Source organism: Chionomys nivalis, chromosome 17 (genome assembly GCF_950005125.1).
Source record: "Chionomys nivalis chromosome 17, mChiNiv1.1, whole genome shotgun sequence".
NCBI lineage: Eukaryota > Metazoa > Chordata > Mammalia > Rodentia > Cricetidae > Chionomys > Chionomys nivalis.
Genome location: NC_080102.1, coordinates 2,720,028 through 2,732,965, shown reverse-complemented (window position 1 = coordinate 2,732,965; position 12,938 = coordinate 2,720,028). Strand labels below are relative to the sequence as shown.

General features: G+C 45.6%; 1 protein-coding gene across 6 annotated transcripts in view; it reads right to left on the bottom strand.

Annotated features, from left to right (window-relative positions):
* Positions 1–533: 533 nt before the first annotated feature.
* The window catches only part of Vps13b (vacuolar protein sorting 13 homolog B), a 438,985-nt gene continuing 426,580 nt past the window's right edge, over positions 534–12,938 (bottom strand). For all 6 annotated transcript variants that reach the window (XM_057791252.1, XM_057791249.1, XM_057791251.1 and 3 more), the window contains 4 exons: positions 7,435–7,611; positions 5,586–5,688; positions 4,704–4,953; positions 534–1,991 (listed from right to left, as the gene is read on the bottom strand). In XM_057791252.1, the coding sequence (XP_057647235.1) occupies positions 1,743–1,991; positions 4,704–4,953; positions 5,586–5,688; positions 7,435–7,611 (779 nt within the window). In that variant the 3' untranslated portion in view covers positions 534–1,742. The remainder of the gene's footprint in view (positions 1,992–4,703; positions 4,954–5,585; positions 5,689–7,434; positions 7,612–12,938) is intronic.

Sequence of the window (12,938 nt, the reverse complement as noted above, 5' to 3'; positions counted from 1 at the left end):
GAGGGAGGTGAGTTTCACACGTTCCAGGTCAGCCAGGGGTAGATGTTCAGGTGCCGTCCTTACAGAAAATCTGTCCTTGGATGTCCTTGAAACTGTTTGGTGGTGCTGCTGTCACCAGAAAGAATAGGTAATTGATACACTGTTAGAATATGGATGAGAAATGGAAATGTGTGTGTAATCTAGAAAGACAAATAGTACTGAGTAATGTCTGATGGTCACAAAAAGAAGTCTGATAAATGATAACTTTTTTCATAAGTATCGTTAGAACATTTCTATCCCTTAGCTTTTGTTGTGACCAAGTTATATTGCATAAAATAATGCAATCCTAGTTTTGTTGTTGCTTTTGCACCCCAGGTGAGGGCTCTTGGACTGTGCTCTATCCTGTGTATAAATGAGGAAGCAAGTCTAATCAGAAGTTATCCTTACCCTGTTTAACTTGTGCAGACTCAGTGAGTGAGTGAGCTGTATTAAAGTAAGGGAGCAGTGAAAACCTATGAACTAAAAACTCAAAACATTTATCCGGTGGTCAGTAATTCAGGAATATCTTTTATTATTTAATTCTTAGCAATATGTAAAATTACCATAAGTCATAAGATTCAGTACATATTTACATTCTTAAAAATAATTATTCTTGAGGTTGACAAAATGTTGCTTTCCTAAATGAGTAACAGATTAATTCCAGAGATGGTTTTCATATTTGGCTTGAATTGTCCACTTTTGCTTTCCAGTAGTAGCGATGTAGTGGGGTGTGTGCCCAGCAGACTTGGGAGTTGGAGCTCAGTGGTCGTCTTTGAGCTGAAGGAAACAGGTTTCAGGCCCATGCACAGATGCCGTCAGCGGATGGCGAGACAGCTGGTATCTCCAGGTCTTGCATCGAAACCTTTCTTGGATGTTAAATGATTCTTACCAGCCTTTAGGAACTGCCTGCATGCTTGATCAAGTCAGTACATAGAGAACTACCTGGACTGATGGTATTGTTAGCCTTAATGTTGGAGACAGGGTTTCTCTGTGCAGCTCTGGCTGTCCCGAAACTCGCACTGTAGACCAGGCTGGCCTCAGACTCAGAGATCCGCCTGTCTCTGCCTCCCAAGTGCCGGGATCAAAGGTGTGCGCCACCACGGTTTGGTAATGTTGGGGTTCTTAATTTACCCCATTTACTAAGGAATTCTGGGACTAAATAAACATACAAGCATTATGTTTTGTTCTTGTCGGTAGACACAAAATATTACTTTTTAGCTTGGTAAAACATAAGCTTTCCAAAATATACCTGAGCAGTTAAGTCTGTAAACTAGTAGAATGCTAACTTTGAAGATAATATACATCGGTTTTCCTAAAAGAATGGTATTGTAGTTAAATGAAAAAACTCAAGTGAAACAACACTCTAGGTGTTACAGGGGTGGTGGGGTTTTACTTTGCGTCTATTCTAGGGCCTGTCCACATTTTACTATATAGCAGAACGTTAACAGATTGAAATTACAGTGACAACTTCTGCAGATGGCATAGAGAAAAATTTTTCTACATATGGTAAGAATACGAAAACAGGATTCTGATCATTTGTTCCTCTCCCACTTGAGTTTTTCTTCTTTGTAACTTGAAGGAGGAGTATCTTTTTCTTTTTGGTCTGGGGAGAAGGTACTATATAAAATCCCTGCAAAATTAGTATGCCTGTTACTATAGACATGTTGGCCTTGTGTCCGTGTTGAATGTTGGAACTCTCTGTATTGCTCAGCAGTCAAAGGGACTCAGGGGAAGCCTTTCCTCAGGGCTCTGTTCTTCACCATGGTGAACCTACTAACGAAGACCTGAGCAGAGTGGGGGTCAGCTAAGTAGTGGTAGGTTCTGACAGTGGCAGGGGGCAGCTCCACAGCAACCACAGAACATGTTGTCTGCATGGACGAGCAGCTTGGGGCCAGGTGACAAGATGTGTTTGAGATGTAGTCTACAAGCCTGTTGAACTGTTGCTCTGACAGTCTCTCCCGGGCACCGTCCATCTGTGGTTCAGAAACACAGGTTTGTTAACAAAACTATCTTCCTGGGTACACTTGTTCATAGTGTCTCCTAGGTCATCTAGTGAGCTATTCTGTTCACATCCAAGATAAAGCATTATCTACCAGATCTCCCTGCTTAGAATGAACAGCTCATTTTGCATACAGTTCCTGTGTTTAAAGTTAACCATTTGATAGTACTCATTAACATCTGTCATTGCTTTTTACCAAGCAGCCCAGGAGCAAAGCAGCAAAGTCCCCTGTGCTTAAATGTAATAAGTATGCAACTCAGCATCCCAGAATAAAAGTTGCTCTGGTTTGCAGAGCCTCCTCAGTTTGTCCGAAGGCAGGGACGAGGCTCTCATCCACACCAGAGCATTTTTACAAAACAGACGCCTGCCTTTTTGAACTGTAACATTTTCTGTTTTTATAAATACTAGGATTTAAAGCCAGAAAAAAATAGAAAAACCGGGCAGAGGAAGGGGAAAATTTTATGGCAAAAAGGGAGGATGCAAACTACATTTATAGTTTATAAAAGTCTGGCTTGTCTTCAGTGGAACTCAAGAACTGAGAGAGATAAACTACCAAGTTCGTAACTGAGACAGTCTGAGGACGGAGATAGATAAACTACTAAGTTCCTAAGCGAGACAGTCTGAGGAAGCACCCATCAAAGGCAGTCGGGACTATAAATTCTTATCCTAAAGTCCCACGGTTATCTAGTGTGCAGATCAAGTTGAGAGGGGATTGGCAGAGCTGACCACTGGTCGGTAGAATTTGTGTGTGTGTGTGTACGACCTCCTGAATATTGGCAAGGATTCTGGAAGAATTAGAAACATCTTAATAGGGGTGTTTTGGTTCTCAGAGTTGTGGTAATGTAAAAATTTAAACAGGGCACAGAAAAAAAAGTAGTTAAAAGTATAAAAAGTTGTAAAAAGCTACAGAAAACAGGTAATAAAGGGGCCTGCCAGAGGAGTACATTAAGGCTTGTGTTATCGTTTGGGTCTTATATTTTTCAGCCTGAGAAAGAAAAGGAAAGCCTTTAAGATTCACTGACAGATGAAAGTTGTGCACCACCAGGCAGAGGCCAGAGCTGTGATGATATCATTGGATGGGACCAGAGTTCAGCTGGAGAGCTTGGAATATACAAAGGGCTTAATTGCTCCTCCTGAACAGCAGCAGGAAAGCCTGTGTTGTCAAAGGAACCTGGCCAAGGAATAAATTGACCTCCTGACTCATTTTGAGCCTCTCTTAGGAGATTTTAATAACGTGCCAGGCATATTAAGCAATTATCCCAAAAAATGACTGCATTTAACCAAGAAAAACAAAGCTGATTTAAAAAAAGTCCAAACCTGCCATATTTGAATATGCTCAATGATGTCATCTACAAATTAATTCCTTCCAAAATTCAAAGGAGTTCTGTTTCTAGCCTCTAAGGTAAAGGACACTTTATAGGGCTTGAAATACTGCGTTTGGTTTTCACAGCCGAAGGCTTAGATCAGATGGCGCTGGTCTTGCAGCTCCAGTTTTCTCTCTTTGGGGAGGGTTAGTGTTGCAATACGGAGGAAGTACAGTGTGGAGCGTGAGCACTGCGCGTCTGCTGCACAGTACCAGGTAGAAGCGTGTGAACTTGCTTATTTCATGGCTGTCTTGGACTGCTTTGTGTTTCTGCCTCTGACCGCCATTCCTTTATCCCTGAACAGCAGTAGGTTTGGATGCTCCCATTACATAGCTTGCCGAGTTCATCGCCTTAACCTCCAGCTTCTACACATGCCAATTGGTTACCATAAAAACAACAGGTCTCATGCCCTGATCCTCAAACAGAATTGCAAACGAGGATGAGAATTAAGTATCAGTACAACATGAGTCTGATAGCTGAAGATCTGAAATAATTCTATGCCAGCTAAGAAAAATACTGGTCACAGATATTTCTTGGGGCTTGGAGGCTTCTCCAGGACTAAGGACTTGAAGGCAATGCTACTGTCTTTTGCCAAATTCTGTAGCCAGATCACTGCTGCTTTGTTGTCAACTGGATCAGAAGATTTCTGGCAGATCTAATAAAGTCAGCCTGGACATCCGACCCCTGTTTATTCCCAGAAAGTCATCAACTGAAAGCAGCAGTGTGGTCTTAGTGCCAGCCCCAGCTTAAAGCCTAACTGATGACAGTCCAAGAAACAGGAGAGGTCTCAGGAGATGTGGTTGGCTGCTTTCCATCTGCTAGATAATTCTACCCACATAACGTGAGGGAGACAGGATCCCTTATCAGGAAAAATATCAAAGAAGGAATTGGGCAGGTCCTGCTGGGGGTGGTTCTGTAACCTTGGTTGTCAGTCTTCAGTGTCCAGTAAGGATTACCTCTATCTCCTATCTTCTAAATCAGTAATTAGGGCCATCACCTGGGAGGTGCACAGGATGCATTTGCATGTTGGAGGTGGGACTGTAGACAGAGGCCAGAGCCACTCTGCTCAGGCAGGGCTTACTGCTGCCTCCTGGTGTTCCGGATGCTCTACCTGAGCGGCCATTCTAGGTGAGCATTGCCAGGCTCCACCTAGGGTTCCCATGCACAGGGGGATGTGGCCTTCCTGGTTCCTTTTACAATGCCTACCTGTCTCCTAATCCTCCCTGGCTCTCCTGGTCTCAGAGATGCCTAAGTACCAGTGATCAGGCTACAGCTCAACCCCTTGAAAGCCAGCCCCAGTTGTCCTGTTTTTGGAACTGTACCTCCACATCACAGGCTACTCTTGGTTGCTTGAGCTGCACAGTGAGCAGGTTGTTTTGCTTGGTGTCCTGTGCACAGTCGATCTCTGTGATGGGGAAGGCCTGCTGCTGTGTGTCTTCACTGATGCTTACGACAAAGAGCACTTCTGATGTCAATAGCAAGCACCCTTCATGCTCCTGGCCTGAACCCCTCACCAGAATCACATCCAGAGCCATGTGGACTTCTGGTCTGCCCAGAGACTGAAGCATTTTCCTGTTTAAGAGGAAGAAAGTGGTCAGGAGCCAGCCTGAAAGACAGTCACAACAGCTATCACTGTATATTAACCATCGGGGCATGTTCCCTCCTTCCCAAGGACAGGGTGCACTATTAACTAGATGTTACAGTATTTGCTACAGCTGGCTAAAAAATATTGTTAATTATCAAGTTGATTCTGGTCAGTAGAACCAGCTCCTGGAGAAGAAATTTTTCTTATGCTTCATTTAGGTATTTATTTTCCTATAAATCAGAAATGACACCCCCAATTAGAACTCTGTCCCCAGAGAATTTTGATTCTTGTTGCAGGCCCAGACTATAATGTGTATCCTTAAGAAATCCAAGTAGAGCAGATAAATTTGTTTTTGTCTCCTTGTGTGGCCCAGGCTGGCTTTGAATTGACAGTCCTGCCTCAGTCTCTTACAGCTGTTCTGTTCTACCACACCTAGCCTGTGGAGCAGAGTTCTCTCTCTATCCAGCTTCAACCTAGGAAGAAAACTGCCCAAGATGCTGGTGTCAAAACAGCTGTTCCTTTGGTCTCCCCAGACACATGCCCATTATCAAGACAGCAAACCAGGGTCTGTCAACGCACAGTGTAGATGTTAACTGAGTAAATAGCTCAAGAATTTTACCAGACATATTTGACATGGCTGTTTGGAGCTTGGTCAGCATGGAGATCTCTTGGTTGATACCGCTGTTTGGGAAGCTGAGAAAGTCCAGCTCCATGTAAAATACCTGTAGTAAGAGAAGCAAAGGAGCTCTGCTACTTCCTGGAGAACAATTCTATGTGTGCTACAGTGATGTTCTCTTACAGCTGCTCATAAAACCACTTGCTTCCACAGGGGTCGCCTAGGACCATCAGAAAACACAGACATTTGCATTACCACTCATAGTAGTAGCAAAATTAGTTATGAAGTAGCAACAAAAATAATTTTATCGTTGGGGGTTACCACAACATGAACTGTTTTAAAGGGTCATAGCATTAGGAAGGTTGAGAACCACTGACTTAGCATAATGCTCCTGAGAGAACTGGTCATTGACAGTATCTTATATGTCATATAAAACTTAAATGTTTTAAAAGTCACTGTTACTTGGCTTTGCTGCTTAATACAATTTTTCTATATGACTGGCTGAAAAACAAAACCAGAAACGTACAAAAGCATATGGTTTGCCTAGATGCAGTATTTAAATTTAAATGACTTAATCCAGCTGTTAAACAAGATTTTGTATACATTTATGAGTGCTCTTGGGGCCTCTGGTTTATTACAGGCTTTCCCTGGTGCCAGTACCAAATGAGGGCACCCAGCAGCAGCCACATACGCCTCCAAAGAGACTCTCCAGAACCAAAGATGGTACAGTGTGTGTGCTTTCTGAGGGCTTGTAAATGTTTATAAACGAGGCATAGTCATTAGACTAAGAGTTAGTGGTTTGTAAAACCTTCAGTGTGGTAGTAAAAGTTTTACAAGAGTGACGGAAACCAAAAAGGCCACGTGAAACCCTGCTCTGAGATACTCTTACATAAGTTCCTAAGCCTGGGAAACATGGAAGAGACAATGGCATTAAAACCCACTTGGGTCTGGAGCAAAAAGAACAATTTTTCTTAATAAGTAAGGGAGAGTTTAACCTTTCGTTCCACCTCTGAGTTGTAGCAGTCTGTACTGTCAATTTCCCTGGGAGTGGACTGGAGTGGAGAGGGGAGCAGAAGCTCGGCTGCTAGTGTGGTCTCTCAGAGGATGCTCTGGGTATGTGCCCTGTCAGAACTGAGGTACAGGATGCCTGCTGATTGGCCAGATGCAGACAGAGTATATCTTGTCTGACAAGTGGGTGGCCGCTCCTGTGGTCTGAAATGCCAGCTAACTTGCCTGCTGCATGGCCAAAAGGATGCCATCAAGTTTAAGTAAAAAAGTAATTCTAGTCATGTTTACTGCAAGGTACTTTAATGTGCTGTGCCAAGAGGCTTCCTTTCACACCGTCCGTTATGCACAGCACACAGGCACAGTTAGGACATGTCCTGGCACTGCCAAGCCCCGAGTCTCCCAGCCTCCGCTTTGGGAAAAAGGATTTTAGCTAGACACCATGTGTCTTTGCTCTCATTGGCCAGGAGACACTGATGACTCCCAAAGATGAGTGTGCATGCCCTCTCCTGCTCTCCACAGGCACAGATGTCTTCCTGACCTGCTTGCTCCAGTTTATCATATGAAAAGTAAACATTCTCTTCTCAGTTGCCATACCGTTCAAAACTTCTGACTGGCTACTTTTAAAGTCTGAATAAAAGGGGGGGCTTGAAATTAGTAACTGATGTTACTCATTGGCAGCCGTCATACTCTGTACATAGACATTAGGATACGGAAAAGATAGCTACTAGTTATCCATCTTGTTTTCACCCCTTTCCCATGCGAAAGACTAAATTCAGAGAACTGAGCAGGAATGTATATTAATAGGCTCTCAGCTGGCCTGATTTTTTTTTTTTAACCTACTTACCATAGCCAGTCTGTGACACAAGTTCTGCAGCTCCCCCAATGGGTTTGGTGAAGACCCCCATGATTCCTTTCCCCACGCCTGAGATGACACCCTTGGCCTTACGTCCTGCTGAAGCCTGGGTCTCGGATGTTTTCTGGAAGTTCTGCATTGGCTGATCAACTATACCAGCAATTGCACCTGAAATAATACAAGGTTCCAAGTGAGGACAGCGGCTTAACGTCCTCGATTATAGAAACCTCAATCTGGAACTCAGTTTAGTCTCGACTGAAAAAGAATCTCTGCCCTCATAACATTTTATTGATCAAGGGACATTTACAGTAGATGTTTTCTTCATCCAAACAATGTTCAGATTGGTTCACAAATCAGGATCTAGAAACTTGGGATTCTTCAAAGCTACAGAGAAACTCTCAGAAAATAATAAAATAACTTCCTTTGGAATGTTATCTGTAGTAGTACTTTCTTATTGGAACCGCCAGCCGCAAATAATCACTTATAAAAGGTTGGCCTTAGCTTAGGCTTGTTCCCAACTAGTTTTTTTTTTTTTTTTTTGGTTTTTCGAGACAGGGTTTCTCTGTGGTTTTGGAGCCTGTCCTGGAACTAGCTCTTGTAGACCAGGCTGGTCTCGAACTCACAGAGATCCGCCTGCCTCTGCCTCCCGAGTGCTGGGACCAACTAGTTCTTATAACTTAAAATTAACTCGTATTTTTAATCTCTGTTCTTCCATGTGGCTCATTACCTCCATAATGCCCACCCTGCTTCCTTTGCGTCTGGTTGGCAACCCCATCTTTCTTCCTAGAGTTCTCCGTTAGTAAGTCCAGGCTTACTCTCTTGTTTAGCTATTGGCCATTCAGTTTTCTATCACAGCAGTACACTGACACAAATACCCCACAGCAGTTACCCCTGTGCCTCTGCAGAAGTAACACATTCTGGGGAGAACCCGTGTCCCCCATTTCTGTGTGGGGTGGGGACAGGTACCCATGGAAGCCACAGGAAGGCATCAGGTATCGTCCTCTAGTGCACCCTGCCCTCCATTTTGGCTAGCTGCCCAGTGCTTGTCTCTACCCTTTGTTGCTGGGTTGCATGTAGTTATGCCCTGCTCCTTTACATACATGCTGGGGTTCACCCAGTGACCCGGGATTTCACAGCAACTGCTCTTGCTGGCCTATTTCACCACTCCTTTGACTTAAAACAATTATTTTCTAATAATCCAACATTATCACTGTTAATTTTTACTTAATAAAAGTAATTGTTGACAGGTGATTTCTGTTATAGCTAGTCTATTGAGTGCTTATGAATTGTACAAAGGTCTCCACCCATAAGGTCATTTAATCATTGCAGTTCTATGAGTAAGGCCAACAAACACAGCGAGGTTAAGGAATTTTCCCAAGGTCACACAACTGTTGAGTGGTTGGACCTTGATCTGAGTTTGGGTTATTTGCTTACTGTTTTATCAAACAGGTTCGTTTCTCCTTTTCCATATCGAAAAAACTACCTTCTTTCTTTAGTTGAGGTTTGGCTACCCTACTGGCTTCACAGCCTTCCTGGTGCAGCCACCATCTTTTAACTGAGCTTGAAGGCACTTATGCGGCTCTTGCTTCTAGTCCTCTACCTGCAGGGGTCAGTGATGAGGTCAAGAAGGGCCTCATGAGTTCTGACTTTCCATGATGTAGCAGAGGGCTCCTTAGCTCAGGAGAGATTGCTTTACAACTGGCAGGAGCACTGCAAATGCACAGTCCCTTGGTGGAAATTTCAGTGCATGTCAAATCCCATTATTCCTTGTGCCAACAATTCAAGGTCTCTTGGGTAAAAGGAGATTTCCAGGTCTCTGTTAATGACCTGCTAATTCCAAGCTGCATTCCATTGAGCGCTGAAACAAAAGACTAGACTAGCTCCTTCAGGTCACATCCAAGGGGACTGCTCTTCATAGGCTCCAGGCCTTTAGGTTTTAACAGACATTTAAGTTTATGAATTGACAAACTAAGAATTTGCCAGCGGTGACAGCTTAGGGTAATGCCACCCACACCTAAGGAAATAAGTGATGGAGAGGAGATGACAGCTTCCAGCTGGTCCTAAGAGCAGGGCAGCATCTTCTAGGACCCTAGGCAGCTGGTGCTGTCGGTGACTGGGGGTGGGGCAGGGAGCAGTACAATGAAGACCTAGGGACTGGAGTCTGTTTTGAAACTGGTTTGTAGCCCAGACTGGCTTCCAAGTCACTACAGAGGCAAGGATGGCTTTGACTTCTTTATCCTTAATCCTCCACCTAATAGCTAGGATAAATAATTGCAAATACGCCACAAATTATTGCCAATGTTTCAGGTGAAAATGCCCTTTTCCCAGTTTGGCTTTCATTATAACTATTGACTCTGAGTTGTGCAGGTGTTTGCCTTATTTTAGGATCTTCCCTCATTTCCCTTCCATGTGCCAGACCTAACCTGGGCAAGGACTGTGCCCTTTATAGCTGATAACATCCACATGGGGTGCTCACTTCCGTCTCCTTAAGTGTAAACAGATACCTCAGTCAAACTCCCTTTTGATCTCATACTTATACTTACTCAAGGCTCCAATTGCAGTGGTTTTGATAGAGAAAAGTGGGAACCCTGAACTCCAAGATGAAGTATTAGATTCCGCCAGTTAGGAGTTGCAGGGTCACTTGTCTTCAGTTCAGCCCTAGACTCTGCAGTGAGCAGCAGCCACCCTTCATATAGCCCAGAGGACCCCTTGTTTTGTGTTACTGACCTGGAGAACAGAGGCTGTTTGGATATGAATAGCCATCCTAGAGTGTGTAAGTCTGGCTGAGGGAAGCAGCTCCTGGGGGCTGTAGGAGGCCTCTTCCTAGGTACAATCCAGCCAAATCCCACCACTGCTAAATTCTTTACTGTCATGTGCTCAAACTGCCCTAAGGTTTGAGGTAATGGAAACTGATCTCAAGATTTGTCTGTTGGCAACCAGCCTGTGGAGGGGGTGGTCACATGGAGAGCTGTAATGTGATGAAGTGAGGTGGGGGGAGGGGGCACCCACGGACTCAGTGCTAGGCCGTAGGCAGCAGGGGAGCAGCACTCTGAGCTGTGGGAGGCTTGTCCTGAAGAAGCAGGAACCACCCAGTGCTTCCTTCTCTCTTCTGTGACTCCAGGAATCCACAGGGCATTTATTGTTCATCTGTTTTGATGGCAGATTTTCATAGAATGCAGTTTTTGTTGTTACTGTTCACAATAGGGGTATAGGTCTAAGCTAGAACACCATGCTGCTGGGGTACCTACCAGTGAGACCCACATAGTGCAGTTGGCATTCCAGCTTGGGGCCAGCTTTTCTTGACAGAACCAAGAGCAAACTGGGAAGCAATTAAACTTGAATCTGTCACTCTGCGAGTCCCAGCTAACTGAAAATCCAACTGCTGGGAGCAGATCTGATGTCCAAGGGCCTCCTCAAGTGCACCTCCTCTGTTGCTCCCGCCCTGCCTATTATAGGCCTGTTTAGTTGGGGCTTCTGAAAGGCCCAGCCTGCCTCTTCCCAGAGTGCGTCAAGGTGGGTGAGACCCAATACAACTGTATCGGTTTAGTTAGGCAATAGGACCCTTGGCGAGTGGAAGAGGCAGGACTTGGATGTGGAAGTGGTCAGCTTTTCCTAGCATGGGTCCAGGGCACAGAAGCATGTGTGGTACTTTGGGTAAGTGAAGTGGATTTAGTACGTGTAAACAAAGCCAGTGCCAATTCTGCAGGGTCCACAGTCCCCAAATGTGGGACTAAAGCTCTGCCAACGCCCTGGTGGCTTCACTGACTTGGAGTCGCATGGCCGGAAGTAGCTTCAGACGTCCTTGGACTTTAAAGGGCTTCACAGCACTCCAGTGTCCCAAGGAGGCAAAAAGGGGCACGTTTAGGGGAAATGCAGTTCCCCCTGGATCTCTCAGCTGTTCATTCTACTGTCCTGATCGGTTTGAAGCGGAGAGCCCTGAGAGGAGGTGACACGGGGAGAAAGCCTCTTAAAATTGACTCCAAGGCTGCTGAGGGGGCACAATGACACGTGTGGAAGCCCTCGCCAGCCCTCAAGTGCTCTGTGAATACATCTCAGCCCTGAGCCCTCAGAGAGGGGAAAGTCTGAGAAGCTAGAATTTCAGTCCTTGCTGTGGGCTTCAATTATTCTACAACAGCAGCCCCAACCTGAGCAGAGCTCTGAGCTACATGTGGCAATTTTAAACACTTTCTGGGGATCAGTTTGAATGGTGACAAGGAGGCTTGTTTCTCTTCCTCCTGGCACGTATCTGATGTTCTGGAGCCATGCACTAGAGGACAGCTTGTATATTCTGTGTGGCACAGACAGGCCCTGGAACCCCTGGAGGAAAGGAAGTCACTTCACCAAGCTGGAGCCATGCACTGTAAACTCTGAGGAATCCAGAAATGTCTGTCGCTCTTGGGGGAGGGGTTAGGGATTGGAGTTCCTGGGGTCCCAGCTGGCCAGTGCTGGCACTGGTGGTAGGGGTGGTGTGGACACTCAAATCATCCTCAGATGCAGACAGTACATGAGCCACAACGGCAGAGGGCAGCAAGACCCGAGGAACACAGCAGAGCTGTCTGCCAGAGGGTAAACTCTGAACAGGGAGGCTGGTGGGTGACAGAGCTTCCTTGTGGGAAGAGGCAGGACCAGGATGGAAATAGCTCAGATACCTGAGAAGGTGAAGGGAACACTTGTGCCACACAAAGGTGACTCAGCTTTAAACAGCCGAAGTCCCCACAGAACCACCGTGAGGCCCCCGGGATGACCTACTCTCAGTCCCTTTGGACTGAGTGACGTCAGTGGACTAGATTTTCCCAACATTCCTGTAGTTGCTCAAATGCTGTTCTGAAGTCAGGGCAATATTTACAGTCCCTTGAATTGTAGAACATGACAACAATTTGTGTCTACCCCATATGTGCCCTGTGGCCCCTGCCTGCTCATGTTTCTTATAACTGCATTACCGGCTCCAGTTTACAAACACCCAGGATTAAAGCCCTTAAAACCTTGTCTAAGGTCACTAAGAAAGGACTTGGGTAACAGCCTGGAGTCCAGGGCCCTGAGGGACATAGTCTGTCCACTGTCACTCTACCCTCCATCCCCACCAAGGAGTCCCATGGCCACTGGACTGCAGAATCAAGCAAGAAGACTCATCACAGAGTCACTGGCGTCCCCTTTCCGCACGTTATCATATGGCAGCATCCCATGCCACACTGTTACTGCTTACATAATCACCAGTAATTCAACCTGTGCTTGGAACATTTTACCGCTTCCTCCCACAGCCTCGCCCGCTGTGCTGCTGGGTGGGGGGCTGAGTGGAGATCAGGGTAAGGGAGGAGGAGGTCTTCCAGGCTCATCTCTTCTCCCCCTGCTCTGCACCTCCTTGTCGCTTTGATCTCCACACCCTGCAAACTCCCTGGGATGCATGGGAGGCAGGGCGCCAAGCAGTACAGCTTTAGATTCCTTTGTAAGCAAATAAACAAAGAGCACCCTTGGAGATCCCAAACCCCGCCCTGCAC